We start from the raw sequence: 25,249 nt of genomic DNA, 5'->3' as shown, positions 1-25,249 counted from the left end.
GAAAACTGCGTTAAAGTACATGACTAGAAGATGTACATCCTGTCTTATTCCAGAATCTGATGAAATCCACAAATAGACAGCTAAGATTATTTTCACAGTTTTCAAATTTGCATCACATTTGCATTTCAAACAGGTGAAAGTGACTCACCCAGTTTGTTCTGGGGAGAAATTATTCACTCTGTTAAATATTTTTGCTCAAATGTTTGTATGTGTGTGCATGCATCTATGTGTATGTGTGCGTTTTAATACAGGTAACAGTCACAAACTGTTCAGCATTGACAAACAAACAGGGCTCCTGACCAGAGGCCTCCGTGCTTTGGACAGAGAGACAAGCAGCTCTCATCTGTTAGAAGTGGAAGCCTACAACAGTGACGAGGGAAGCATGAGGAGCTCTGTGAGGGTGAGCATACGAAGAATGTGTCAGAGGGATGCTTGTGCTTTAACACAGCAGCACACAGACTTTGACAATTGGCCAATCGTAGCATGGAATTAGTTCAACAAAGTTTAACTAACATCCATCCATCCATTTTCTGAGTCGCTTCTCCTCACGAGGGTCGCGGACGTGCTGGAGCCTATCCCAGCTGTCATCGGGCAGGAGGCAGGGTACACCCTGAACTGGTTGCCAGCCAATTGCAGGGCACATACAAACAAACAACCATGCGCACTCACATTTACACCTACGGGCAATTTAGAGTCTCCAATTAATGCATGTTTTTGGGATGTGGGAGGAAACCGGAGTGCCCGGAGAAAACCCACGCAGGCACGGGGAGAACATGCAAACTCCACACAGGCGGGGCCGGGGATTGAACCCGGGTCCTCAGAACTGTGAGGCTGACGCTCTAACCAGTCGTCCACCGTGCCGCCAGTTTAACTAAAAGTCTCCCAAAATGCAAATGAAGAACTGAAATGTTGATGAGGTTTCATTTTTTTAGATTAAGTTAATTACATTCCTTTTATTTGTCTAAACTCATTTAGGTGATTGTGTATGTGGACGATACCAACGATGAGGTGCCAGTATTTACCCAGCAACAGTACAACCGCCTTGGCCTTAGGGAGACTGCTGGTGTTGGCACATCGGTGATAGTGGTTCGTGCCACAGACCCTGACACGGGTGAGTTCAGTGGGAAGTGAGTGAGAAAACTGCAGTTTATTGGTTTTATTACCTGACTTTATTAGTTTTATACTGCTGTGCTGAAAAAAAAATATTATGGTCCCTGTAAGGTGCTAAATGTCCTCCAATCAATTTTGAGGGGTTTTGTCTTTTCTTTTGCACTTTCATATCTATTCTGATGTCTATCAACTATTTTGTTTCATTTTATTTTAGATCTGATTTACTTACAAAGGTGGTCAGATGAAAAATCCATGACATTTAATTTGACATTTGGAAATGCTTCACACAAATGTTGCTCTGTTCACTTCCCCTTTTGCAATGTATTTCTGTGATGCATTTGTTGTTAATTAAATAATGACATTCTGTGGACCACGTTGACGCTTGAACCACTACACTGAGTAAGCAAGGTGGTGTCAGCAGTATTATAACACAAGGTTTTACTTGATGCTAAATACTCATTGTGCTTGTTTGTATTACAGCACTGACTATTGTAAGATGCTCCTAATAATACTATTTCTAGTCTATATTGATCTAAATTTCTAAGTTTCTGCATATGTAAAAATCCTTGTGTGCTGTTTGTCCTCAGTCAGCTCTGAATATGCCACATTTCATAGTCTCATGCTACAATGGCTAAATGCTAAAAATGTTATAGGGACCAGCTATATGCAGGATAAGTGCGAAGGGGACTTAGGGAATTGTTGCCCAAAACTAGAAAAAAAAATTATATATATAAATTTTGTGTGTGCGTGTGTGTGAGTGATTAAGTAATTAGGCCAGCAGCTGGCTGAGACTTTTCATTGAATTCATTACCTAACTCAAATGTTTAAAAGTTAAGCAAATAAAAAGACGTTAATAAAAAGTTATAGTATAGTGATTTGAGTGGGGAGTTTTCAAAGTCAAAGATTTCTCATGGAAATTAACGGGAATATTAAAATTAATGACAACAACCCGGAGATGTGAAAATACTGCAGGTTAATCTGTAAAACTAATGAGAAACAAATCATCTCGCATTACTAATTTGATTAACACGAGCAGATTTTACTTTACACTGAAATACTGCCATTGACTGTGCATCCGTCCCACTGCTCACTACTTGAGGGCACAGCCCCTGCATGCAATGTGCATTCCTCAACACAACTGTCTACCTCCAGTAAAGTAAATTTTCATTATATTGCTGCATTAAATTCATTTGAGCAATTGCATCGAAGTTCAATTACTAAAAATATATAGTGGCTACCAAAAACAAAGATTAAGAAGAAGAAAAAGTCAGATTTTGAGGAAACAGACATATTGTAGATGGTGATAATGATCCTCAGAAAAGATATGAAAGTATTGGAGTCTTATCTTCTGTTAATCTTTCATGGAAAGTCTCAAACACTTATACAATTCTTCAAGATGAACGTTCCGTGGAATGTTTCTGGACAATTCTACCTATTTGCAAATCTACTATTTGGTCAATTCCATCCTATTAACCAAACTCACTAGATACAAGTACCAGGATGGTGCAGATGAACATGCCCACTTTGTGATTTCAAATGAAGTCCACAGGCAAACATGAGTTGTTAGCTTTGGATGATGGCATCAGCAACTACACCATGAAATTGGATATGGGAAAAGAGCACTGTTATTCTTTAAAAGCTAAAAGAAATCACCACCAGCCCCAACCACTGTTTTTCTTTCTGGTCAGGCGATGGTGGAGCAGTAGCTTATGCCCTTGTGTCTGGCTCTGATCACAAGTTTGAAGTGGACGTCAGCACAGGCCTGGTAACCACAGTGGACTACCTGGACTATGAGACAAAGACCACCTATCTGATGAACATCTCAGCTACTGACCAGTCCCCACCTTTCCACCAAGGCTTCTGCACGGTTTATGTCACTTTACTCAATGAACTGGATGAGGCGGTGGCCTTCTTCTCAGCCGGTTATGAGGCGTCCCTACGTGAGAATATTGCCACGGGGACAGAGGTGGTTCAGGTGCAGGCCCAGTCTGCTGACAACTTGAACCAGCTGACTTATAGATTCGATCCTGATACATCACCTGCGGCTCTGGCCCTCTTCAAGATAGATAGCGTCACGGTAAGTATAATGTGGGTCTGTTTTCTTTGTCTTGCTCAGAGTTTGTATGAAGGGTGAGATACATTATGATGATGTTTCAGGGCCGGATCACAGTTACAGGCCTGCTGGACAGAGAGAAGGGAGACATGTACACGCTGACTGTCGTAGCTGATGATGGAGGACCAAAAAGAGATTCAACTGTGGTAAGGATGGTTGTTTCTTGGTTGATCTCCACTACTGTATACTGACAAGCGTGTTAAGGCCTTTTGATAAATGATTGAAATCATTCATCAAACAAGAGTTTAAGCTACACCTCTTTGTTTCAGACAGTTATGTTCTTCCAACATTTTGGGAACAGTTTGGGAAGGGTCAGTTTCTGTTCTAGCATGACTGCATCTATGCAGTTCAGACATGGTTGAATGAGTTTTGTTTGGATAAACCAGTCTTGCCATCAACAGCATCTAACACAGAGAATGTTAGGCAGGCACTCACTCAGAAAAGTAGAAGCTGTTAAAGCTGCATATGGGAGGCAAATCTGTATTCTCTTACATTTTAATTTCTTATCGATGCAAGTGCCATGTGTTATAATGCTTTTGTCTATATAGTGAATGGTTAAATGAAGTCATATATAATCAACTGCTGTGGAAAACATAATGATATCCTTTTTGTATTGTTGCATCTCTCATTGGAATAACAGAAGGTAAGATCTTTTGGTCATCTGCAGCATTAGCACATTTACGTATATTCCTCTCAACTGTGCGTTTAAGCAAGTGTTCATCTCAAGTATGCTTTAGTATCAAAATCCATGCCATTTGACTTTGTGTCTTGACAGGTGTCGATCACCATACTTGATGAGAATGACAATAGTCCAGAGTTTGATATCACATCTGACGCTTCAGTGGACATTCTGGAAAACACCCCCATGGGAAAGAAAGTGGCTGTAGTTCTGGGAAGAGATCGAGATGCAGGACTGAATGGACTGGTGAGAGAGCCCAGAGAAGCATTGTGATCCCCTTCGATCTGATTGATTGCAGTTTCATAACACGTCCTGACTGTGCAACTACACCAACAAGATGAGCTGAGGGACATTTTCAATCTTGTCTCTCACCCCTTCTATTTGTCTCCTTCTTTATTACTCCTCATGTCGTCTTAGGTCAACTTTACCTTAGTCGCAGGCAATATGGAAGATGTGTTTAAGATCAAGACAGTGAACCACACCTATGGGGAGGTCTATGTCAATGCTGCTCTGGACAGAGAGTCTGTGGATCGCTACCTGCTAAAGGTAAAAAATAAAGTTGATTTATAATATCATTAGCTGCAAAAGATATTACAGTAGTACTTCGACTTGCGAATGGCCAAATGTGTTTTTCCAGCCGTTGCTCAGTCAATTTTTTTACTTTACGCTCCAAACAGAAATTTGACTTACAAGTGACCTTTTTCCTAGCTATGATCTATTCTGTGTGCACTTTGGCAGATAGTAAAGAGTTCCTTAAAAAAGATCCCAAGCATGCTTGCGTCAAGCTGTTTATTGCCACTTCTAGTTAAAGTGCACTGTAAAATTAAACATAAAACAATGAGAATTATATATTGTGTATTTAACCAAACCACAGAACCTTCTCTCAAGAAAGTCTGCTAGACTAACACCATAGACAGGCTAATGAAACTAGCATACATTTAGCAGTAGTTATAGACCTTTAAACAAGTGATACTTGAACACAAACACCTTCAGATACAGTTTATAACAATACTCACAAGCATATACTGTATCGATCTATTAATAGTATTTTCATTTAGTTCAATGGGGAAAGTTGATTTGAGATACAAGTGATTTGAGTCACAAATGTGGTCACGGAACTAAATAAACTTGTAAGTCAAAGCAGGCTACTTTAAAATGTTTTTTTTTTGTTCAACAGAGTTGACAGAATAGCACATTGTTCGGTGTGTACGAATGCATGGTAATTCAGATTCAGATGCAGGTGTATGCTGTTGCAGGTGCGTGCCGTAGACAATGGGTCACCTCCCCGACACACAGACCACTCCCTCACCATCAATATCCTAGATGTCAATGACAATGCACCTATTGTTGAGAGTCCGAGGGGCTACAACGTCAGCATAAGCGAGGTGGGATAGAAACACGGAGAGCATGTTCTTCTTACTTGCACTTTTGGATTAAAATATTTCTGGCTCAATATGGTCTTTTGTCAGCGGCAATTGGAATGGATTATTTTATGCTTTCAAATGTAGAATGTTGGAGGAGGCACTTCAGTCCTGCGTGTGATGGCTACCGACTGGGACACGGGCCCTAACGCCATGCTGTTTTATTACATCACCGCCGGAAACCAAGACCTGACCTTCCGCATGGACCGCATGACAGGGGAGATGGTGACACGGCCCGCCCCTCCTGATCGAGAGCGTCAACAAGAGTACAGACTTATTGTGACTGTGGAGGATGATGGCACACCTCCTCTGTCGGTAAGAATAATAAACACATGTAGTGACATACATAACATTTTCAAAAATGCAACGGCACCTTGATGTTTGACTGCAATGCACTTTAATTTTGTTGACTTTCAAAGCAAAATTCCCCATGGGATCAATTATTTTCAATAATTCCTTTCAGTCCAAACTGCTGCCATCATAAAACCTTGAAAAGACATATTATGGAAAATGACTTTTTAATTGCTTCAATACTAATAGTGCGGCACGGTGGCCGACTGGTTAGAGCGTCAGCCTCACAGTTCTGAGGACCCGGGTTCAATCCCTGGCCCCGCCTATGTGGAGTTTGCATGTTCTCCCCGTGCCTGGGTGGGTTTTCTCCGGGTACTCCGGTTTCCTCCCACATCCCAAAAACATGCATTCATTGGAGACTCTAAATTGCCCGTAGGCATGACTGTGAGTGTGAATGGTTGTTTGTTTCTATGTGCCCTGCGATTGGCTGGCAACCAGTTCAGGGTGTACCCCGCCTCCTGCCCGATGACAGCTGGGATAGGCTCCAGCACGCCCGTGACCCTAGTGAGGAGAAGCGGCTCAGATAATGGATGGGTGGATACTAATAGTTGGGTCTCTGGAGTGTGTGGGGAAACTGTACAACCAAGTCAACTTTTCTTAGCTGCTAATTTCCATGCATTGTGCAAAGACAATGCAGTGTTTTAACATTAACTGTCACAGAAGTGTACAATTAAATCAACTACAATTTTGGGACTGAGACAGGGTCACTTCAAGCCAGAAATAAAGGAATACAAAAACAAAACTAATGGTGCTAATCATTACATAACAGAACCAACACTTCTACTCAGTCATCCACATGAGTCTTGGCCATCACCTTCAACAACAGCACCATTCCTGAGTCCTGCTGAAATTAGGGGTGGTGCTTTTTTGCCATGAGAGAAGGAATAAAGTTGATGAGCCACACAATGAAGTTATGAGAAAGAGTAGTGGAGGCTAGACTCAGGACAGAAGTGAGTATTTATGAGCAACAGTATGGTTTCATGCCTAGAAAGAGTACCACAGATGCATTATTTGCCTTGAGGATGTTGATGGAAAAGTACAGAGAAGGTCAGAAGGAGCTACATTGTGTCTTTGTAGGTCCAGAGAAAGCCTATGACAGAGTACTCAGAGAGGAACTGTGGTACTGCATGCGGAAGTCTGGAGTGGCAGAGAAGTATGTTAGAATAGTACGGTACATGTATGAGGGCCACAGAACAGTGGTGAGGTGTGGTGTAGGTGTGACAGAGGAATTTAAGGTGGAGGTGGGACTGCATCAGCAGGGATCAGCCCTGAGCCCCTTCCTGTTTGCTATGGTGATGGATAGGCTGACAGATGAGGTTAGACTGGAGTTCCCGTGGACCACGATGCTCACAGATGACATTGTATTCTGCAGTGAAAGCAGCGAGCAGGTGGAGGAACAGTTCAAAAGGTGGAGGCATGCACTGGACAGGAGAGGAATGAAGAGTAAAACAGAATATATGTGCATGAATGAAAGGGGTGGAGGGGAAAGACTGAGGTTACAGGGAGAAGCGATAGCGTGGGTTGAGGACTTTAAATACTTGGGGTCAACAGTCCAGAGCAATGGTGAGTGTGGTAAGGGAGTGAAGAAACTGGTCCAAGCAGGTTGGAATGAGTGGAGAAAGGTGTCAGGTGTGTTGTGTGACAGAAGAGTCTCTGCTAAGATGAAGGGCAAAGTTCATAAGACAATGGTGAGGCCAGCCATGATGTACGGATTAGAGACAGTGGCACTGAAGAGACAACAGGAAGCAGAGCTGGAGGTGGCGGAAATGAAGATGTTGAGGTTCTCTCTAGGAGTGACCAGGTTGGATAGGATTAGAAATGAGCGGATCAGCGGGATGGCCGAGGTTAGATGTTTTGGAGACAAAGTTAGAGAGAGCAGACTTCGATGGTTTGGACACGTCCAGAGGAGAGAGAGTGGGTACATTGGTAGAAGGATGATGGGGATGGAGCTGCTAGGCAAGAGAGCTAGAGGAAGACCAAAGAGAAGGTTGATGGATGTAGTGAGGGAAGACATGAGGGCAGTTGGTATTAAGAGAGGAGGATGCAGGAGATTTAGGTTTACATGGAAAGGGATGACACTGTGGCGACCCCTAACAGGACAAGCTGAAAGGAAAAGAAGAAGCTTTTCTGCCATCATTATTAACAATAACTAAAGGAGCAGCACACTTTAGTTCATGCGGTACAATCTTATTTCCCAGTCTCATCACATTTTACCACCACTGTTTTGGTCAATTCAGGGTTTACAAACATGATTCACCGGATTGACAAGAGCGACAGATGCAGCATAAATGACAGAACTTTGATCACATTGTCTTCACAGTAGACTAAAATGAGAAGTTGGTGACAGCACAGGAAACACCTTTGCAAAAAAAAAAAAAAAAAAAACCACAAGCCCTATTTTCAAAAAGGGGAAGAAAAGGGTTGCTTTACCAGCTCAAAATTGTCTGCAATATTCAAGAACATTGTGCTGTCAAAAAAACAAAAGTAATAATAATTCTGTTGTATGATGTCTGACCACATTACCGTGTATGCAGTGGATTACATTTAACTAATGTGTCAAACTGTAAGTGTTGGGGCCCCAAACTTATGTGCTCTCAATATACCCATGCATCTGTAGCATCTTTCCTCATGCAACAAAAAGTAAATAAAAAAGAAACAGGTGGAACAGCTAAATTTTTTATTATTTAAACATCAATCTGTATGATTTAAGGACAAAAATATACAGAACAATCTTATCACTCACACATGGGCAAATTTGCACAATCTTCTTTGGCCACATGAATCTTGAAGAAAATAAAACAGACATACAGTATATACAGAATACCCTGTTTTATGAACATGCAAAAAAATATCCTTTGAGTACTTGCCGTACACTCAGTGAGAAACCAACTCTTTCTCAGTCACAATAGCTAAATTTTCTCTCTCCTGTCATTCATCCACACGTAACTCAGACAGCCACGCTATGTTCAAACAATTCAATGCTCAAATTCTATCACAAAAACAGTAAAATCCACCACCACAGACAAACTGTACAAAGACAGTAAATGTTATATTATTTTTTTTAATAAAGAATCTGGGCTATTTATCAAACTATACATGATTGTTCTGAATAATGTATTAAGACTGCAATTTTCAGCTAATTTTGATTATATCCAACGTCACTATTTGTGACTAAAAAGCAATGTGTATTTGGAGCAGAGCCGACAGTCCACTGATGTAGAACAGTAAAAAGAAACCGAGGCCATTGAGAAAGGATGCAGAGCTTCAGGACTTGCATATCTCTCTTTCACTTTCACATATTCAGGTCAGCTCACCTGATCAGGACCAAAGGAAACTAAATATGTATTCCCCATGGTGAATTCCAGTTTTGTGTTATCACTCATCAGAAACATAGAGCAGATTTACAACATGACAAGATTTAATTCTTCAACATGAACTTTGCATGGACCACTAAGGGAACATTATTTCAAGTCCTTAATTTTCAAAATCACGCAAATAGAAATTTTCCATCTGGAAAAAAAGTAGCTTGTGATGTTTGTACATTCATATTGATGTAGGCGTTAACACGGTAAGCTTTCTGGCATCTGGTGTGAGATCAGTTCTCACCCAATGTTCCATTTTCAGTGACCATGCCCTGCAATCAACTGGGTGTAGCCTGCCTCTTTCCTGAAGTCAGCTGGGAAAAGTTCTCTGCTGAAAATGGTTCATGTCATTGATGGGCAAAACCTTTAAATGTCAGCCTGCCTAACAAACTAAAATAAATCAACCCAAACTAGAAAGTCTAAACTGTGTATTTTGATTTACTTTATGTCCTTCTGACATAGAAACCTTGCACAAAGCAGGACCCACAGCCGTAGTTAGAGTTTAGATGGGGCATAACACACGTACTCTCAACCCTGCTGCAACACAGGAGTTCACAATCACAGCTTTTTTCTGGACACCAGCTTTTGCAGGTGCAGGAAGGAGTGTTTGAAATTAAAATGCGGTCAGTCTAATACCTCCTACAGACCGAACACAGTGCACAGACAACATTCCCAGCAGAGGCAATTGTGAGACAGACCAAGGGAAACATTGCTCCGGAGGCACAGAGGTTAAAACGAAAAAGTCGCAAAGCTGTTTCCAGGTCAGCAGTTACAGCGAGGAGGGAGTCTCATCCCTCTTTAAAGCAGAAGGATGTCTGGAGACTCGGGGATGGTGTCTGTAATAGAGAAAAAAGCAGGTCAGTAAGAGCAGAGACATGATAGCAGGTAATCCTCACAGTCTTTCTGTGGATTTTAAGAAATGCAATTCAAGCTCTACATGTAAGTCTGAAATAAATGTCATAGTATTTAAAATCCAAACTCAAAATACAACATAAATCTAACACCCTGGGCGATTAACCAGTTTTATCAATTATTGTGGATTTGTTGGGACAATTTCAAATATTTTTTAATACAGATATTTTTGGAGTGGCATTGGCCGGTTGTCGTGGCGCCGATGGACCACCCTGAGTCTGTCGGTGTGGGACGTGTGCCGTCCGCCGGTCTGCTCTCGGGTGGACTCCTGGGCCCAATCCCGCCTCTCGATTGATTGGGTGGGGTCCTCAGCCAGCGTGGTGCAGGCACAGCAATTACAGGACACTTCTGTCAGTCATTGTGTAGGCGAAACGGTGTCAATTAACTTGCATGTGTCGGCAGGCACGCAGCCCTGGGACTTTTTCGCTGGGTGTGGGACCACTCACTTATTGCGGCAAATACAACGTACATGTGGACCAGCAGAGCCGTGGAGTTTATTTTATGTTAAATCGTTGAATTTACATAATTAGGTACGTTTTGACAAAAGTGCATTTTTATTCAAAGAGAAAGAAATATATCTTATTTGTGCAGCAGTTGATGCAAGTTAATGGTCAGAAAAAAAAATTCCCAGAAGGAAAGAATCAAAACTTGTTTTGAATAATGTCATTGCCATTTGCTTTTTTGATAAGTAAAAAGGGCCAATCAATTAAAATTGGAAATCAGATTTTTATATATAATATAATATTTTTATATATTTATAATTTTTCTTTTATATTTAATAATGTGAACTGCTCTGAGATACTGTGTCACCCCCCCCCCCCCCCCATCAAATGGCATCACAATATTTGTATTTATTTTTTTATTCTTGAGTTTTCTTTCAGATTTTTGGAGTGCATGAGCGATGGTTCGAGACTTCTGATTTAAATTGATATACAAATTCAAGCATATTCCTAACTTGAGAATGTTGATTCAAATCCTATCACAACCATCACAAATGTATCTGTCATGCCTGTGCTAATATGGGAATAACACTGTTGGTGGGACAGACAAAAAGAATGGTACTAATATGGTTTACTCTACTTACTTGATATCTTGGTAAATATATTTATCTAGAAACCCTTTAAAACAACTGAAAAAAGGCTTTAAGTCAGAACTGCAACATGTTCACAGCAAGAGGAACCTGCTGCTTGGTTGGTTCCGCTCAGCTTAAGGGCAGCAGACCAAACACAAGATGAAGAAAGGTTAGTGTGCCTTTTATACACACTACACAAAAACTGTGACATGAAATTGGGTTCTGAGATTTGCATCACATAAGTAAATGGATGAAGGTTATGGGTTCTAGCAGAGAAAATCCAAATTGACAAAAGTAACAGGTTTTTACTTTTAGTATGACTATTGGTGGTGTGTTTTACAAATAGTAGATCGGGTGCATCTTTACTGTCTTAGTTCATAGCATCAATAATGGAAAAGGTCACAAATGATAAGACTGTTAAATAGGAAAATATGGTTATAAAAAGGCAAAGACCATAGTTCTTCGCTGTGTGAGGGAGAACAATTGAAGGTTTTTGGTATTGGTAACATCTGTCGCAAGCCCATGTCATTTGCGTGTGAACACGCAATTTTGCACAAGCATCACAGCAACACTTCCAGCAAACAAGGGAAGTTTCAACACTCTCAGACTATGGTTACTCTTCTATTGCGTCAGAGTGTTTTATCGTTATAATTTTGAAACGCGTATTTCAAGTCGTTCCTTTGTACTTCTGCAATAGGAGTTACAATGAAGCGCAAAAAAAAAAGGTTTATGAGAAATACAATCATTTCAATGTGTCATTGACAGTACAGTCACAAACGTTCCACTGTCATGATCGAACTAGTCTTCATACTGATGAGAAATGTCAGAAGGCAGGGGTGTGCATCTGTGCTGCAGCCCTGAGCAGTTACATTTGTTCATCTAGCGAGCAGTCATTTTTTTCCTTGAACCTGGGACCATCAAGATCCCCGAACCTACAGCATTGTAAACTCTGTCTTTTCTTTTGTTTCCCAGCCTGAACTTTGGGCTGTTGTTTGGCCCGGACATAACTGTATAGAATCTAAATATACTGTAAATGTAAGTGTCTTACCTTCTACTGGAAAGAAAACATCCCCATGTGCAGCAGGAGACATGGGGGTTCCTGGTTCAGATAACAGATGGTGGCCTGTCCCCGAGGACTGCCTCGTCATAATTTGCGCAACGGTACGGGTCTTCACTTTTGGTGACTCCCCAAGAAACACTGGGTTCTCATGGCCCTGAGCTTCACTGAAGACAGACATACAGTACAAGAAAGCAAGGTTCCCCGTGTGAAGGAATGTAGCTTTTTCATATATATTTTTTAAATGATTGTTCTTTACAAAACATTAAATTACTTTTGTAAGTCTCAAACAGTCAGTGAGTAAACGGTGACATCCAACAACAATGCACATAATGTGTGTCGTGGTGAAGACATCATTGTACATTGTCATAATCCCATAACATTATTTGTTTATCTGATCAGAAGTATTGTTGATGTTAATATACATAGATAATTTTACTCTTGTGTCCCGGGATGCAGATGTCATGGAAACAATGAGTCCCACTCCGGGAACAATGAGTCCCTGCAACTTATCACAGGATACAGCTACAGTAATCCTCCACTGTATCACAGTTCTTGCTTCGCGGTCCCGCTATATTGCAGATTTTTATTGCAGTTGCTATTCTATTTTTTTTTTATACGGCTTGTACAGTATTTTCTATTATATGTGTTTAGGCCTGTCACGATAGCAAATTTTTTAGGATGATATATTTTATATATAGTAACGCTATACTGTTTATAATGTGAGCATACGTGCACTATTATACGCTGTCACATTTGTATTTGCAGTGTTGGGCAAAGGGTTCCATAATTGCAAGCTGATGGGAAGCGGGAAATTTTCCCCCAAAATTGGGTGGGATGGTTGTGTTTAAAATGGATTTTGTCACTTTGAGGTTTTAAGTTGTATTGTCTTTGTTGCAACTTCATACATATTCGACATACCAGCTCGTTGGTGCCGCGTTCATCAATCCAAAATGTTCCCACATCGTCGTGGAGGCGTTAGGCTTTGGAACTAATTCCATTTATGCCGCTCAACTTTCTGTGTGCAGCTACTGGCGAGCTATTAGTATACGCGAGCACCCGCATTTCAAAAACAAGCGCAAGCGCACACGCAAAAACATGCATCCGACCAATCAGACGGACGATCCCCGCCCTTCACTATCTCTGATTGGTTTAGATACCACAATGAGTTTCATGTTGGTGTTTTCAAGTCTCAGGTTTTTTTTTTTCTGTCTCAATTGACTGGACACCTGTACGCACCCTCTGTCTTTGTTTTTTTTGTTTTTTTGCCGCACGATTCAGAAATTTGAATCGTTACACTCTAGAGTCCTGCTTGGTCAAAAAAAATAAAAAAAATAAAAAATAATTTCCAGCACCACGATGGTGTAAACCATAGCTCTGCATCCTAAAATGCAGATTGGTCGTACTTTATGCGTCCCTGCTAATTTTTGTGCGTTTCAGACCTCCCTGAAAATGCTTCATTATTTTTGTCCAATCTAACTCTAATCGAGGCTAAATCTACAGACTGACTAAATGTAAATGACAAAATGTGGGTATTCAAAAGAAATCCATGTGAAAGATATTTAAAAGGCCAGCTGTGTCATGAAACACGTCCTGTAAGAACAGCTGTCGAGCAGACTGTGGGAAAACATACCTGTCCATCCTCACCAGCTCTTGTGCACCTGGGACAGAGGAAATAGGAAATAGGTTACTGTGAATAAAGTGAAACAAAGCAAAACGGCTCGTATAGTGTGTGAACAAGTTTCCCCTCTGTGTACAGTTGGTTCAACTCTCAAACAGGAAATGTGTTTTCAGACAAAGTGAGGAAAATATTGAGGGCAATTCACGTTTGATGTGGAATTGTTTGTGCTTCACTCAGGCTCATTTGGGCTGGAGTTGGACCTGATTTCCTATTCAGCTAATGAGTAGAAATGTTAAATACATGTACTATAATGCTGTTGTACCCCACTTCAAACACTGACCACAATAACAAACCGCTAATTTAACACCTCTCTCACATTTTCATTAGTAACTAAAGTTTACATTTATGAAGAATTTATTTGGATGGAGCTCTTCAGCTGAATCCCATTAGATTGTGCTGGTGTACCTAACGAAATGACCCGTTAGTTTGGCATATCTAAAATACATACGTCTGTTCGAATGGCTGTTCTGCCTCTGTCTGTAGACAAGTAGCAGAATGACAGGCAGCGAAAGTAGAGCCAAGATGCAGGCTGCTATGGCCACAGCCACTGGGACAGCCACTGAAGATGGAGCAGAGACGATGTGAATTGCAGTAAGTATGAGATAGACAAATTAACAAGTTATGCAGTGGTCTCGAATATGATGACAAACCTCCAGGTAGTTTAAGATCTATGACTGTACATTCTTGAGATCCATTTCTTCCTATAAAGGAATGATATGCGTTTCAGATAAATTATATTGCAAAATCAGTTCATTGAAAAAGAATCATCCGAAGCTAAAGTGATGGTATTGTCAGAACTTGTCATCACTACTGAAAACTTTGACTGATTCCCATTATGTTTGCGGTGATATCCTTGTCATACTTACGTGGTGTCACATGGAGTACAACATGACTGTGGGAACTCTGCACAAGGCTATTGTGTTTATGGTCCTGCTGAAAGTCCAGGACCATACAGCAGTATCGCCCTTGGTCGGCAATGGTCACGTTCTGTAGAACCATCCTGAGGTTGTTATTTGAATATCCAAATTTCAACCCTGGTGGCAAGCTGTGGTTTCCATGTGAATGACCGTACGTCATGTGGCGCGGGCCCAACGGTCCCATGCAGTGTTGGTCACTATGTGGCGTGAAAAGCCAGGCGTGTTTTACGACATCAGCGGGGTCCAAGGGGACCCCTGTCTGGACACAGTCAGGTTTGAAAGTTGCCCCTTCCGGACAGGTCCAGTAAAGGTGAGGGGTGGAAATGCTCAGTGAAGAGAAAGAATGGGATGTTTTACTGGTAGCTGCAAAGAAGAAAAACATGAAATACATTATGAACAAGAGTTAGCTCTTTCAACTGCTCCTATTTCTGTGTACAAATGGGCTCAATTAAGTTCCAATTATGGTTCCTGTTGGAATTAAATTATCAATTATAAAGAAGGTGGGGTTTGTATACTGTGTACATTGTCACGTCACATCAGAGCCTCAATTCGACACAATTCCCCAATGACAAGATATGAGAACAGCTTTTTATGCCAATAGAATTTACTTTTCATGGATTTACACATGAAACACAGCAAACATTTTACATTGAAGAAAGCAACTTGGTTGCACCAGTCAAAACACAAATAGCCTCCATGCAAACACAATACCAACTAGCAATCTCTTAGGAATTACAGTTCTTACAAAGTACAACAACATCCCATGTCCTATTTCAGTGTATAACAAACTTCCTGGTTTTTGTGAGTATTTGGTGTGTGCAGCATGCTTCCTCTTCAGTGTATTTGTGTTTGGAGCACTTGCTAAAATGAATATATAAAACATCTGGGGGATTCATATTGCCAGGTACTCAAAACAGTAATATGATTATAAAGCATCATATGTTTAAAGTATTATTTTCATACAACAACAAAATTAAATTATTGCTTTAGTCTGACTGAAACACGACTTTTTAAAATTCATGTTGGGTCGAAATAAAATTTTTAAACTCGAATCAGCACACCAAGATCATTTCAATCAAATTTCCTTTGCATGTACGTATACAGTCAGATCGGCCTGGAATCGGACAGAGCTTTCTTCACATTCGACAGTCTCAGTAAGTAATCCAAAAGTCAAATAAGATTATGCGCAAGAGAAAGAGACAAACGTCATGGCTGCTGCTACAAGAAGAGTGAGCCCAGCAGTCTCGAGCAGAAGGAACGAGTCAGGATTAACTGTAAAAGCACCGTGAACCCCTGCATATTACCAGTTTGGCCTTCTCAAATGTGCCTATTTACAGAATTTGGGGGGAACAATCCTCCGTTTTTTGCTGAAAAATTCATCTATTCGCTATTTTTGTGTTCAGGCCAAAGTAATAACCGTATTACTAATGGGACCTTGCTGTCAAATAGGGTTGGGCATTGAGAATCAAGAACCGATTGGAACCGTGACTAACATTCCGGTTCTCCCAGAATCGTTCAAATTAAAACATTTCGGTTCCCAGTTTTGATGTCTACAGTCCACCGACCCCGAAGAAGAAAGTGGTGAAAACCAACAAAGAAGAACAAGAAAACATATAATGGCGCAGAGCTTCAAAGAGTGACTGTAGCAGCTAACCCCACTGCAAACTGAAAGTGGACATATTCCCACTTAATATTGCAGCTGTGTATGCAGTTTGCCCAAAAATATAATTACAATGTTGTAAACTGATAAAAAATAGAACTATTAACTAGACTGATAAAAAATAGAACTATTAACTAGACTGTGTGTGTGTGTGTGTGTGTGTGTGTGTGTGTGTGTGTGTGTGTGTGTGTGTGTGTGTGTGTGTGTGTGTGTGTGTGTGTGTGTGTGTGTGTGTGTGTGTGTGTGTGTGTGTGTGTGTGTGTGTGTGTGTGTGTGTGTGTGTGTGTGTGTGTGTGTGTGTGACTAGTGAGTGACCTGCATGACTTGAAAACTCCTGGAACCATTTTTGTATTTGTTTTTTTTGGGTTTGGCCGAAAAGTAGGAGTCATCCATACACAGGCTGCGGTTTAAGTACATAGCTACAGCAGACGCTGACTGCTATTATTTAGTTTGTCCTCACACCCAAGGCATGAGTTGTAAGGCTCATTTTGGTATTGAGGGTGTGCACGAGAATGAGATGCTCTTTGCCTTGTGGCATGTGAGGTTCTTACAAAACTTGTGTTTTACATCTGGCAGTGCTAGTGGTTAGCCTCTAGCAGTGTTGACGGGACAAAAACTGAGTTCTGTTATCCAAAGCAGGCATTTCTTTACTTGCCAGTTGTGTTCAGTGTGGAATGTGAGTGTGTCATATGTGGTTATGGTAAGGGTAAATCTCAAGAAAAGTAGTTTTACTACTGTATTTCATCTCCTCTTCAAAGTCTTCAAAACAGTGCTGTGTGTGTGGTTTATCCGTATTTTCATTTTCTAAACACAGGGCTCTTTCTGACTAAAATAAAGCTTGGACGGGATTGGATTTTGCTCTCCCCTACAACCACCGCCGACGACGGCAGTGTGGTAAACATTCACTGTTAAAAAAAAAAAAGAAAAGCAGACTAAGATTGTTGTCCTTCTATAAGTCATGTACATTCCGGAAACCAAAAACACACACGAGATTCTTCTTCATACAGTATCTCGCAACAGTTTTCACCACATCCTGTTCTTCACTGCAGCACAGGGGCATACTCATAGATTAACTTCATGTTTAATGTGTGTATCATTTACACTGCAGGGCCATGACAAACATATCTGAATGGAGACAGCCATCCATTTTCTTTACTGCTTGTCCTCTGGTCATAAGTGTGAGTTGAAGCCTATCCCAGCTGACTTTAGGCGAGAGGCAGTGTCCACACTTGGGACTGGTCGCCACGCTCTCGGAGGGCACATTTCTACAAATAACCATTCACACACACACACATCCCTATCTGAGGACAATTTTCTTAAATTAACCTAACGCGCATGTTTCTGGAAAATGGGAGGAAGCCAGAGTACCTTAGCTGAGGTTCAAACCCAGAATCTCGAAACTGAGAGTCCCCCGTGCTGCCATAAAGGACACATTATGCATTTTCTTTTTAGGCGCCGTTCAATACCACTCTTTTTCAGACCGATTCCAGTAAGAGTACTCACTGTAAAATTCAGAACGGCTCGCTCAAGACACATTTTGGGAGATACAGAAGGCAGCTTACTAAAGATTTGTTTATGTAATTTCACACTTGATGGGTGGGCAAGCACTCTAGAGACCCAACTATTCCTGTACAATAAATTAAAAAGTCAACTTACAATCATATTATTAGATTTTCTGTTTTAGCATTGGTTCCATTACGAGTCTGGGAGTGGCTGGCTCCATTTCCATTGCATAGTGACTCAAATGGTGAAAGCAAGTTCCTACACACCTGCCCAAAGCCTCCCCAACATTTATCCATCCATCCATTTTTCGTACCGCTTATCCTCACTTGGGGCGCGGGTGTGACGGAGCCTCTCCTAGCAGACTCTGGGCGAGAGGCAAGGTACACCCTGAACTGATAGCAATCGCAGGGCACTCAGAGACAAACAGCCATTTGGAGTCTTCAATCAACCTACCGGGCACGTTTTTGGGATGTGGGAGGAAACTGGAGTACCTGCAGAAAACCCATGCGGGCACGGGGGAGAACATGCAAACTCCACACAGGCAAGGCCGGATTTGAACCCGGGTCCTCAGAACTGTGAGGCAGATGTGCTAACTGCTTGATTGACTTAAACATGGCTACAGCAAAATAGTGTATGAGTGTGCGCCATTAGAATCATGTGCAAGGACAGCAGTAAGTATGCATACTTAGTGTGCATTATTGCAGGGGTAATATGGCGATTTTGGATGTGGGTGTGTCAGGATTTGAGGAGTGGACATCCTTCCTGAATTGTCCTACCACACAAACAAACTGCTGTTCTCCTCCTCCCTCCTGCCTGGCTACTTGCTACTAACAACTACATCAGAGAAATACAGCTGCTGTTTAGTTGTTGTTTTTTCAGGAGATCATGTCAAACAGGTTGCATGCAAACCCACACTCAACTCAAGATGATACTGCAGGTGTTTTTTTCATCTGCTGCCATCTGTGGGCACAGCATAACCTGTAACCACTGGACTGTGAAATATACATAGAGAGCAGTCTCTGGATATTTAAAAACCTCATCTTGATCACTGATATGCTGTTGCAAAAACATCTTGTGAGATATGGGAAGTGTTTGTCTTATATTATTGTTTTTTTGTTGTTGTTTTTTCTTGAGAAAGTTTTTTTCATTTGTTTCAACTTTGCTAGACTTCATACTATAAGTGTTTTGATAAGCTGCGCATATGTGAAAGTGGTATTTTTAAAAGTGGATGTGTCATGCAACGGTGAACTCTGCACGGTCCATTGTGTGCTGCAAACACTCGGAAGATCGTGGTGTGTTGATTAAAGTGAATCTTGCCCCCATAGCTGATCCTGCCACTGTGGAGGGACAATAGGAGGGGAAGCCCTTGTCCACCCTTGTTTCACACCCACCCTGCCTTCCTCTTTGGCTCCTTTTTGGCAACTTTCCATGCTTTCTTTAGTAGATCATGAAAACTATTATGAATATGAATGTATATACCTGTTATAAACTTTGGGATGATTGGAAAGCAAATGTTCGGAATCATCATTATATGTTCAACTGAATTTCACTGCAACACATTGTAGTATCTAATGTCATACTGTTGGTGTGGTGGGTGGTGTTTTCCCCAGTATCAAATCAAACTGGGGTTAGGGGTAGGTTATGCATTTCTTTCAGTTTGAAACAGTTTTTTTTTTTTTTTTACTGACATCCACCATACATCTGTGTTTGGGCTCTGCTATAGTTTTAGTTTCCCGTGTTCTCTAGCTACTGATAGTCCCTCAGGGTGCAGAAACAGTCCTCCTTTTGTTATATGCCTGAATGACACCTGTTTAGAACACATCACCTCCAACAGCTTTTCTTTTTTTTTTTTGACAACAAAGCCTTGGTATATACACACATTTATTTCTACGAAGCCCTCTAAGTTTCCTTTAGACACCTGTGTCCCTATTTTATCGTCCACAAAAGAGGCCCCGCTACAACACAAGTGGCCAACTAACTGGTAGATCTGCTTTCATTTCACTCATGAGAATTCACTACCTGTGTTTGCTCAATTGCCTCCCCAGGCACACAGCTCTTTTCACACCTCCTACAAATGCAAATGCATTAGAGACTATTAGGAGTTAATGAAACCAGCAGGAGGAACCCAGAATATCCCCTCAACACACACCATTTTAGCTGAAGCCTCTGGTAGAAACAAAAACAAAGGTAAAGCAATGAAAGTCTTTTTTATGCTTCATAATGTTGGAAATGTTGGTGGTGGGTCAGCCAATAGTCTCTGACATTCAAGGTCCAATTAATATGGTTTGCATGATTTGTAATGATACAAGACCCGAACTGGTATAGTTATACAGCTTCACTATTCTTTTTGCATAACCGCCGCTTCGGATACAGTTTACAACTTTTTCAATTTTATCTAGAGCAACAATTTTAAAACATAAGGAGGCTATTTTCTACACATGCAGTTTGAGTTTAAACACTAATCATAAGAGTTCTGTTTCTTCCGTCTGGTGTCCAGGTTGTACATTACATTGTTGTTGTTACTGAAGCAGTCAAGGTTCTACCTTGGCGGTCAATGTTGTATCCTTGATACTAAGGAAAATAACCACTGAGAGACGTGGTTGTGGCCTGTTGTATGGTATTCACTCCCAGACCTTTAACCAATATGATACCCTAAAAGGACAACAAAGGGCGTCTTCTCACTACTCACATCCTGTCTTACATAGGACAAAAACTCCCTGAGGCCACATCCTGTTGATGAGACTGACCCAGGAAACCATTTTCAATCACTGCTCCCTAATATTGAGTTATTTAGTACAGAGGATCAATGCATTACGTACGCTTTGCTAAACAGGAGGGAGGGGGGAGCAGACAAGATTAAGGTTGCATGGTTGCATCCTGTGTGGCGATGATCTGCCACTTTGACAGTCACTGCACTGCATGAGGGGTAAAATGTGTATCTTTACTTGGCGACACTGATTATTGTTTGTCTCAGGTCATGGTTTGAGGAGGAAAGGGCCATTACTGACACTGGCACAAACAGCTGTTTGGGCTCGAAGGAAGGAAAACCTCCTGACAAATAAGACATAACAGGGCTGTGAGGAGCAGGTGGAGGAGGGCACCCTGGAAACCCTTTCGAAATCAACAGTGTCAACAGGATGCATGCATAATTACCATCTTTTCATATCTAAATCATTACGTTTCAAATAATATGCTAGGGTTTATGTTAATGGCCTAATGCTTAAGGTGCAAAGTGGTCCGTGTGGTGTCAGCACCCTGCGCCTGAAGGCAACAGCTGTTCCCTCCAACACTGTCAGTTGCCTAAATTTGTAATGACGAAGTCCTTGACAAAGACACACATTTCATTACTGTATTAGGCCAACTTTTAAGATTACATAATTCACGAATAATCTTTAACACAGAAAAACAAAATGTTCTCAACACTACATCCTATACACATAGAAAGAGCAACATTCCATGTGTGTTTTATTTTATTTTATTTTTTAATACATCCATCCATTTTCTACTGCTAGTCCTCATTAGAGCGGTGGGGGTGAGCCTATCCTGTCTGACTTTGGGCAAGAGGTGGAGTACACCCAGGATTGGTCACCAGTCAATCACAGGGCACATATAGACAAACAACCATTCACACTCACATTCACACCTATAGACAATTTAGAGTCTTCAATTACCTGAGACGCATGTTTTGCAATGCGGTCGAAGGCTGGAGGACTACATGAAAACCAATGCAAGGCCTGGAAGAACACGCAAACTCCACACAGGACTGCCAGAGCTGAGATGCAAATCCTGAACGTTTTTTATACACATTTAATTAATAATAATAATAATTAACTCGAACTTCATAGACTGTGATATAGTTTTCATTTTTTTGTGGAATAATTACTTTCATTGCATCTTTCTTTACTGTTGTTATATATCATTTGATTTTTGGTCATTTTTGCCTCGCACCCCCTTAAAGATAGAAATGCTGTATCTAAGTCATTGTAAAATACAAGGTATAACAAAGTAAAACAAACTTGAAAAAAAAATCCTTTCAGCAAACTTGCCAAACACACACAGGGTTCTACATGCCCACGCTCATATTACGCTTATTTAAAAGACGCACACAAAGGGTGTATTTGGTTAAATACAAAGTCCAAGTGTGTATATTTATCGTAAAAGTTGGCTGTGACAGAGGGCAAGTGTCAACAAGCTGCCACACGCCCGCTCAGTCACACAGTCATCAACTCACCTCCGCTTGAGGACAGCACAAGCCAACTGCACCAAAACAACATCGTTTTACTCCCAAGTAATCCGGACTCCATGCTTGTGTCATAAAGATCGTACTTTCAAACTACGTTTATGTGATTCTACTAGAGTAGAAATGGAGTTTCACTCTAATTAGCACAAGAGGACCGATCTTTGTCGCTCCAACTCGTGCGTGTGGGGCTTCTGCGCTCGGAAAGTTTGTGCCGTTCTCAAGTCACGTGACTTGAGACAGCGGTTTAGGAGGCCCCGCCCACTCCGCTCAGGGATTCTCAAACCTTTTCCACCAAATATCCGACAAAAACATAAAAGGCTGGCTTGACTGCAAGACAGCAACATTATAATACAGGAGCGTAGCAGGTCTAAATATTTCATATCAAAACGAGACAGCGGTTGTATTCCGAGTTGTACAATAATACGAGAAAAAAGATGGAATTTCCCAAGAATAAAGTACTAATTTGACGTGAAATACTTCAAATTATACATAGTCATGATATAACGAGAAAAAAAAAAACACAACAAGTTATACTTGAGAAAAACAACATCCCAAGCTTTACACAAATGAAGTCGAAATATTACAAACAAAACATAGTAAATTATCCAAAAGGCAGAATACAACAAGAAATATTTCATAAATTATAAGAAAAAAAAATCTAAATTGAACAACAATAATATAGTCATTACATTACGTGAAATACACTTTTAACTCATGAGAATAAAGTCAAAATATACAGTAAGAAAAAAGGCATTTTACAGGAATAAAGTCATAACATTACAAACTAAAACCTGATAATTTTAGGAAAAAAATACTTACGTAACGATTCAATCCAAATGTATAAATGTATAATGTAAAAGGTAAAGAGTTCTTCCCCTGCCTGCTTGGGATTTCTCCGGGTACTCCGGTTTCCTCCCACATTCCAAAAACATGCATGGTAGGTTAACTGAAGACACTAAATTGGCCATTGGTGTGGATGTGAGTGCGAATGGTTGTTTGTTTGTTTATATGTGCCCTGCGATTGGCTGGTGACCATTTCAGAGTGTACCCTGCCTCTCGCCCAGTGTTAGCTGAGATAGGCGATAGCCCCGACCCCTGTCCTGCATGCTTCCCCTCCTGTCATTTCCATTCCTGTCCTATCTTGTCCTGTCTTTCCCTCACCGGGTGTAGCACTACTGACCCATACAACACTCGAATCCAATGTGTCATTGTACTAGTTATACAGGTATAATGCTTTACTTTCCTCATCTTGTTTACAGCTAGTGCTTTGTCTTTGTTGTCTTCTTTTCTTACATTATTTAGTTATCTTTTCACTCGCTCTCCTTTGTTTTGTTTCTTTTGTCACTCCCCTTTACAAACTTTAATGTGTTCGACTGCACGACTCTAATTCTTAATAAATATCCATCAGAACACAAAGAAACCACAGTGGTATCTTAAAAAGTCCACTGAGACACTGTAAAACTGTTCTGGGATAAAAAGGATACACATCTTCCTTTCTGCTTGACCTAACACAGGGGTGTCTAACAAATTTTTGGCGCGGGCCAAACTGTAGTTATGGTTTCTTTTAGAGGGCCGTTAAGTTTGTGTCATGGTCTGTGTTTTAGTTTAGATTATGTTTAGTTTTAGTTTTGTCTTGTGCGCTTGTTTGGTTATTGTGTGCACCTGTTCTCATCAACCCTCTACCTCAGGGGTGTCAAACAAATTCTTGCCACGGGCCACATCGTACTTATGTCTTCCCTCGGAAGACCGTTATGACTGTGAACCCATATAAATGAAAGATTACCTCATATAATTAAATACCGTATACACAACACAATGAATAACCAGTTTTAAATTCAGAAGCCTATAAAAACATTTTTCAACTGTTACCACTGTTGGTAACAAAAAAAATGTTTGCAAATATGTCAATGTTATTACACCAAAACCAAATTAGCAATTTTGATTTGCTTTCGCGGGCCAGATAAAATGATGTGGCGGGCCGGATCTGGCCCCCGGTCCACCAGTTTGACACCTGACCTAACAGCTGAACAGGCCAAAAAAAAAAAAAAAAAAGGAGGGTGGGCTTAATGGTTAGCACGTCTGCCTCACAGTCAAGAGGTCCTTGGGTGCGAATCTGTGAGTTTGTTCTTCGTGTGCTTTCCATTCCAAATCCATTTTGAACATCCACTTAAGTCACCAAATGTGATTTCTAGCTTGTATTGTCCTCTGATCGAAATGGTAAGGTCTGCTATGCCACTATTTTTTTTTTTTCCACCATTCACGTCACTCAAAAGACCCCCGCCCCAACCCATGTTAAATTGGATAATTACGTTTTCCAATTTATTCGGTTATTTTCACTATTTCCAGTGACTGACTCAATGAGCAGCAGCATATTTATTGAGCATTAAACACAATAGATTCTGAGCTCAGGAAAAGCTATTTTTCATGGCAGACATTGCTTTTAATCTCAGTACCATGTAAGGATTTTATGAATTTTGTTGATATACCAGAGTCTTTCAGTGGACTCCTCCTTACTTTCTAGACTAACTGTATTGTGTAGAAGAATGTTGTTTACATTCATTTTGCCTAAATAAGGTCCAAGATTCAAAACGCTAACTGTCATTTGTGCAGTAAAAAACAGATGTTAAAAGAGACATGCAATGAAATTCTTACTTGCTTCCCCTCAGAAAAATAGACAACATAAAATAAGGAAAAATAATCAATTAAGCAGAGTAAAAATGACACAAACGCACATTTTCTTGTGTGGTTGGATTGGCAATAGAATATGTTTCAGATGTGTGTTTCATATCTGCATGGTGTTGTGATAAATCACTGTAGAACATTTTCCTATTACAATGACTATAAAATGCAGCTAGGTCAATCACATATTTGCACAGGGTTAATAAGAATAACCCAGGGCAATGTCTTTCATCTGAAACAGTTATGCTGTTTTTTCTCACGTAGACCTCCACCACCATCAACATTCGCATTGTGGATGAAAATGACAACGCTCCTGAATTTCCAGAGGAGGAGTATGTCACTGTGCTGAGCGAGGGCCCTGACACAGTGGGGGCTACCATCGCTACGGTAACAGCCATCGACCCGGATGAGGATCTGAATGGCACCTTGCGATACGCCATCACTCATGGCAACCTGGTCCAAACTTTTCACATCAACAGCATTACGGTAGCC

The 25,249-nt window shown here is 40.8% G+C and overlaps 2 protein-coding genes across 5 annotated transcripts in view; one reads left to right on the top strand and one right to left on the bottom strand.

Annotated features, from left to right (window-relative positions):
- The window catches only part of cdh23 (cadherin-related 23), a 205,850-nt gene that overhangs the window by 160,733 nt on the left and 19,868 nt on the right, over positions 1 to 25,249 (top strand). For 3 of the 4 annotated variants that reach the window (XM_061789259.1, XM_061789260.1, XM_061789261.1), the window contains 9 exons: positions 252 to 400; positions 976 to 1,111; positions 2,799 to 3,187; positions 3,268 to 3,369; positions 3,999 to 4,148; positions 4,320 to 4,448; positions 5,159 to 5,287; positions 5,411 to 5,638; positions 25,022 to 25,243. In XM_061789259.1, coding sequence (XP_061645243.1) covers positions 252 to 400; positions 976 to 1,111; positions 2,799 to 3,187; positions 3,268 to 3,369; positions 3,999 to 4,148; positions 4,320 to 4,448; positions 5,159 to 5,287; positions 5,411 to 5,638; positions 25,022 to 25,243 — 1,634 coding nt within the window. Of the gene's footprint in view, positions 1 to 251; positions 401 to 975; positions 1,112 to 2,798; positions 3,188 to 3,267; positions 3,370 to 3,998; positions 4,149 to 4,319; positions 4,449 to 5,158; positions 5,288 to 5,410; positions 5,639 to 18,542; positions 18,981 to 25,021; positions 25,244 to 25,249 lie in introns of those variants that run through there. The other variant, XM_061789262.1, reaches the window with a different exon arrangement.
- On the bottom strand, positions 8,338 to 22,272 carry vsir (V-set immunoregulatory receptor). The gene is made up of 7 exons (XM_061789267.1): positions 22,070 to 22,272; positions 14,625 to 15,038; positions 14,409 to 14,459; positions 14,207 to 14,317; positions 13,711 to 13,738; positions 12,069 to 12,244; positions 8,338 to 9,872 (listed from the first exon to the last, which is right to left on the bottom strand). Exons 1-7 carry the CDS (start codon positions 22,140 to 22,142, stop codon positions 9,835 to 9,837), a joined length of 891 nt encoding a protein of 296 aa, XP_061645251.1. The 5' UTR covers positions 22,143 to 22,272; the 3' UTR covers positions 8,338 to 9,834.

Source organism: Phyllopteryx taeniolatus, chromosome 11, assembly GCF_024500385.1.
Source record: "Phyllopteryx taeniolatus isolate TA_2022b chromosome 11, UOR_Ptae_1.2, whole genome shotgun sequence".
In the NCBI taxonomy this organism is placed as follows: Eukaryota; Metazoa; Chordata; class Actinopteri; order Syngnathiformes; family Syngnathidae; genus Phyllopteryx; species Phyllopteryx taeniolatus.
The sequence above is the reverse complement of the archived record's forward strand: the minus strand, read 5'-3'. Positions and strand labels throughout refer to the sequence as shown.

Coding starts and splice junctions, on each gene's coding strand:
- vsir (XM_061789267.1), bottom strand. CDS start 22,142: ATGGAGTCCGGATTACTTGGGAGTAAAACGATGTTGTTTTGGTGCAGT. Junction 15,039..22,069: donor TGTGCTGTCCTCAAGCGGAG/GTGAGTTGATGA, acceptor TCTTCTTTGCAG/CTACCAGTAAAACATCCCAT. Junction 14,460..14,624: donor TGTACTCCATGTGACACCAC/GTAAGTATGACA, acceptor ATTCCTTTATAG/GAAGAAATGGATCTCAAGAA.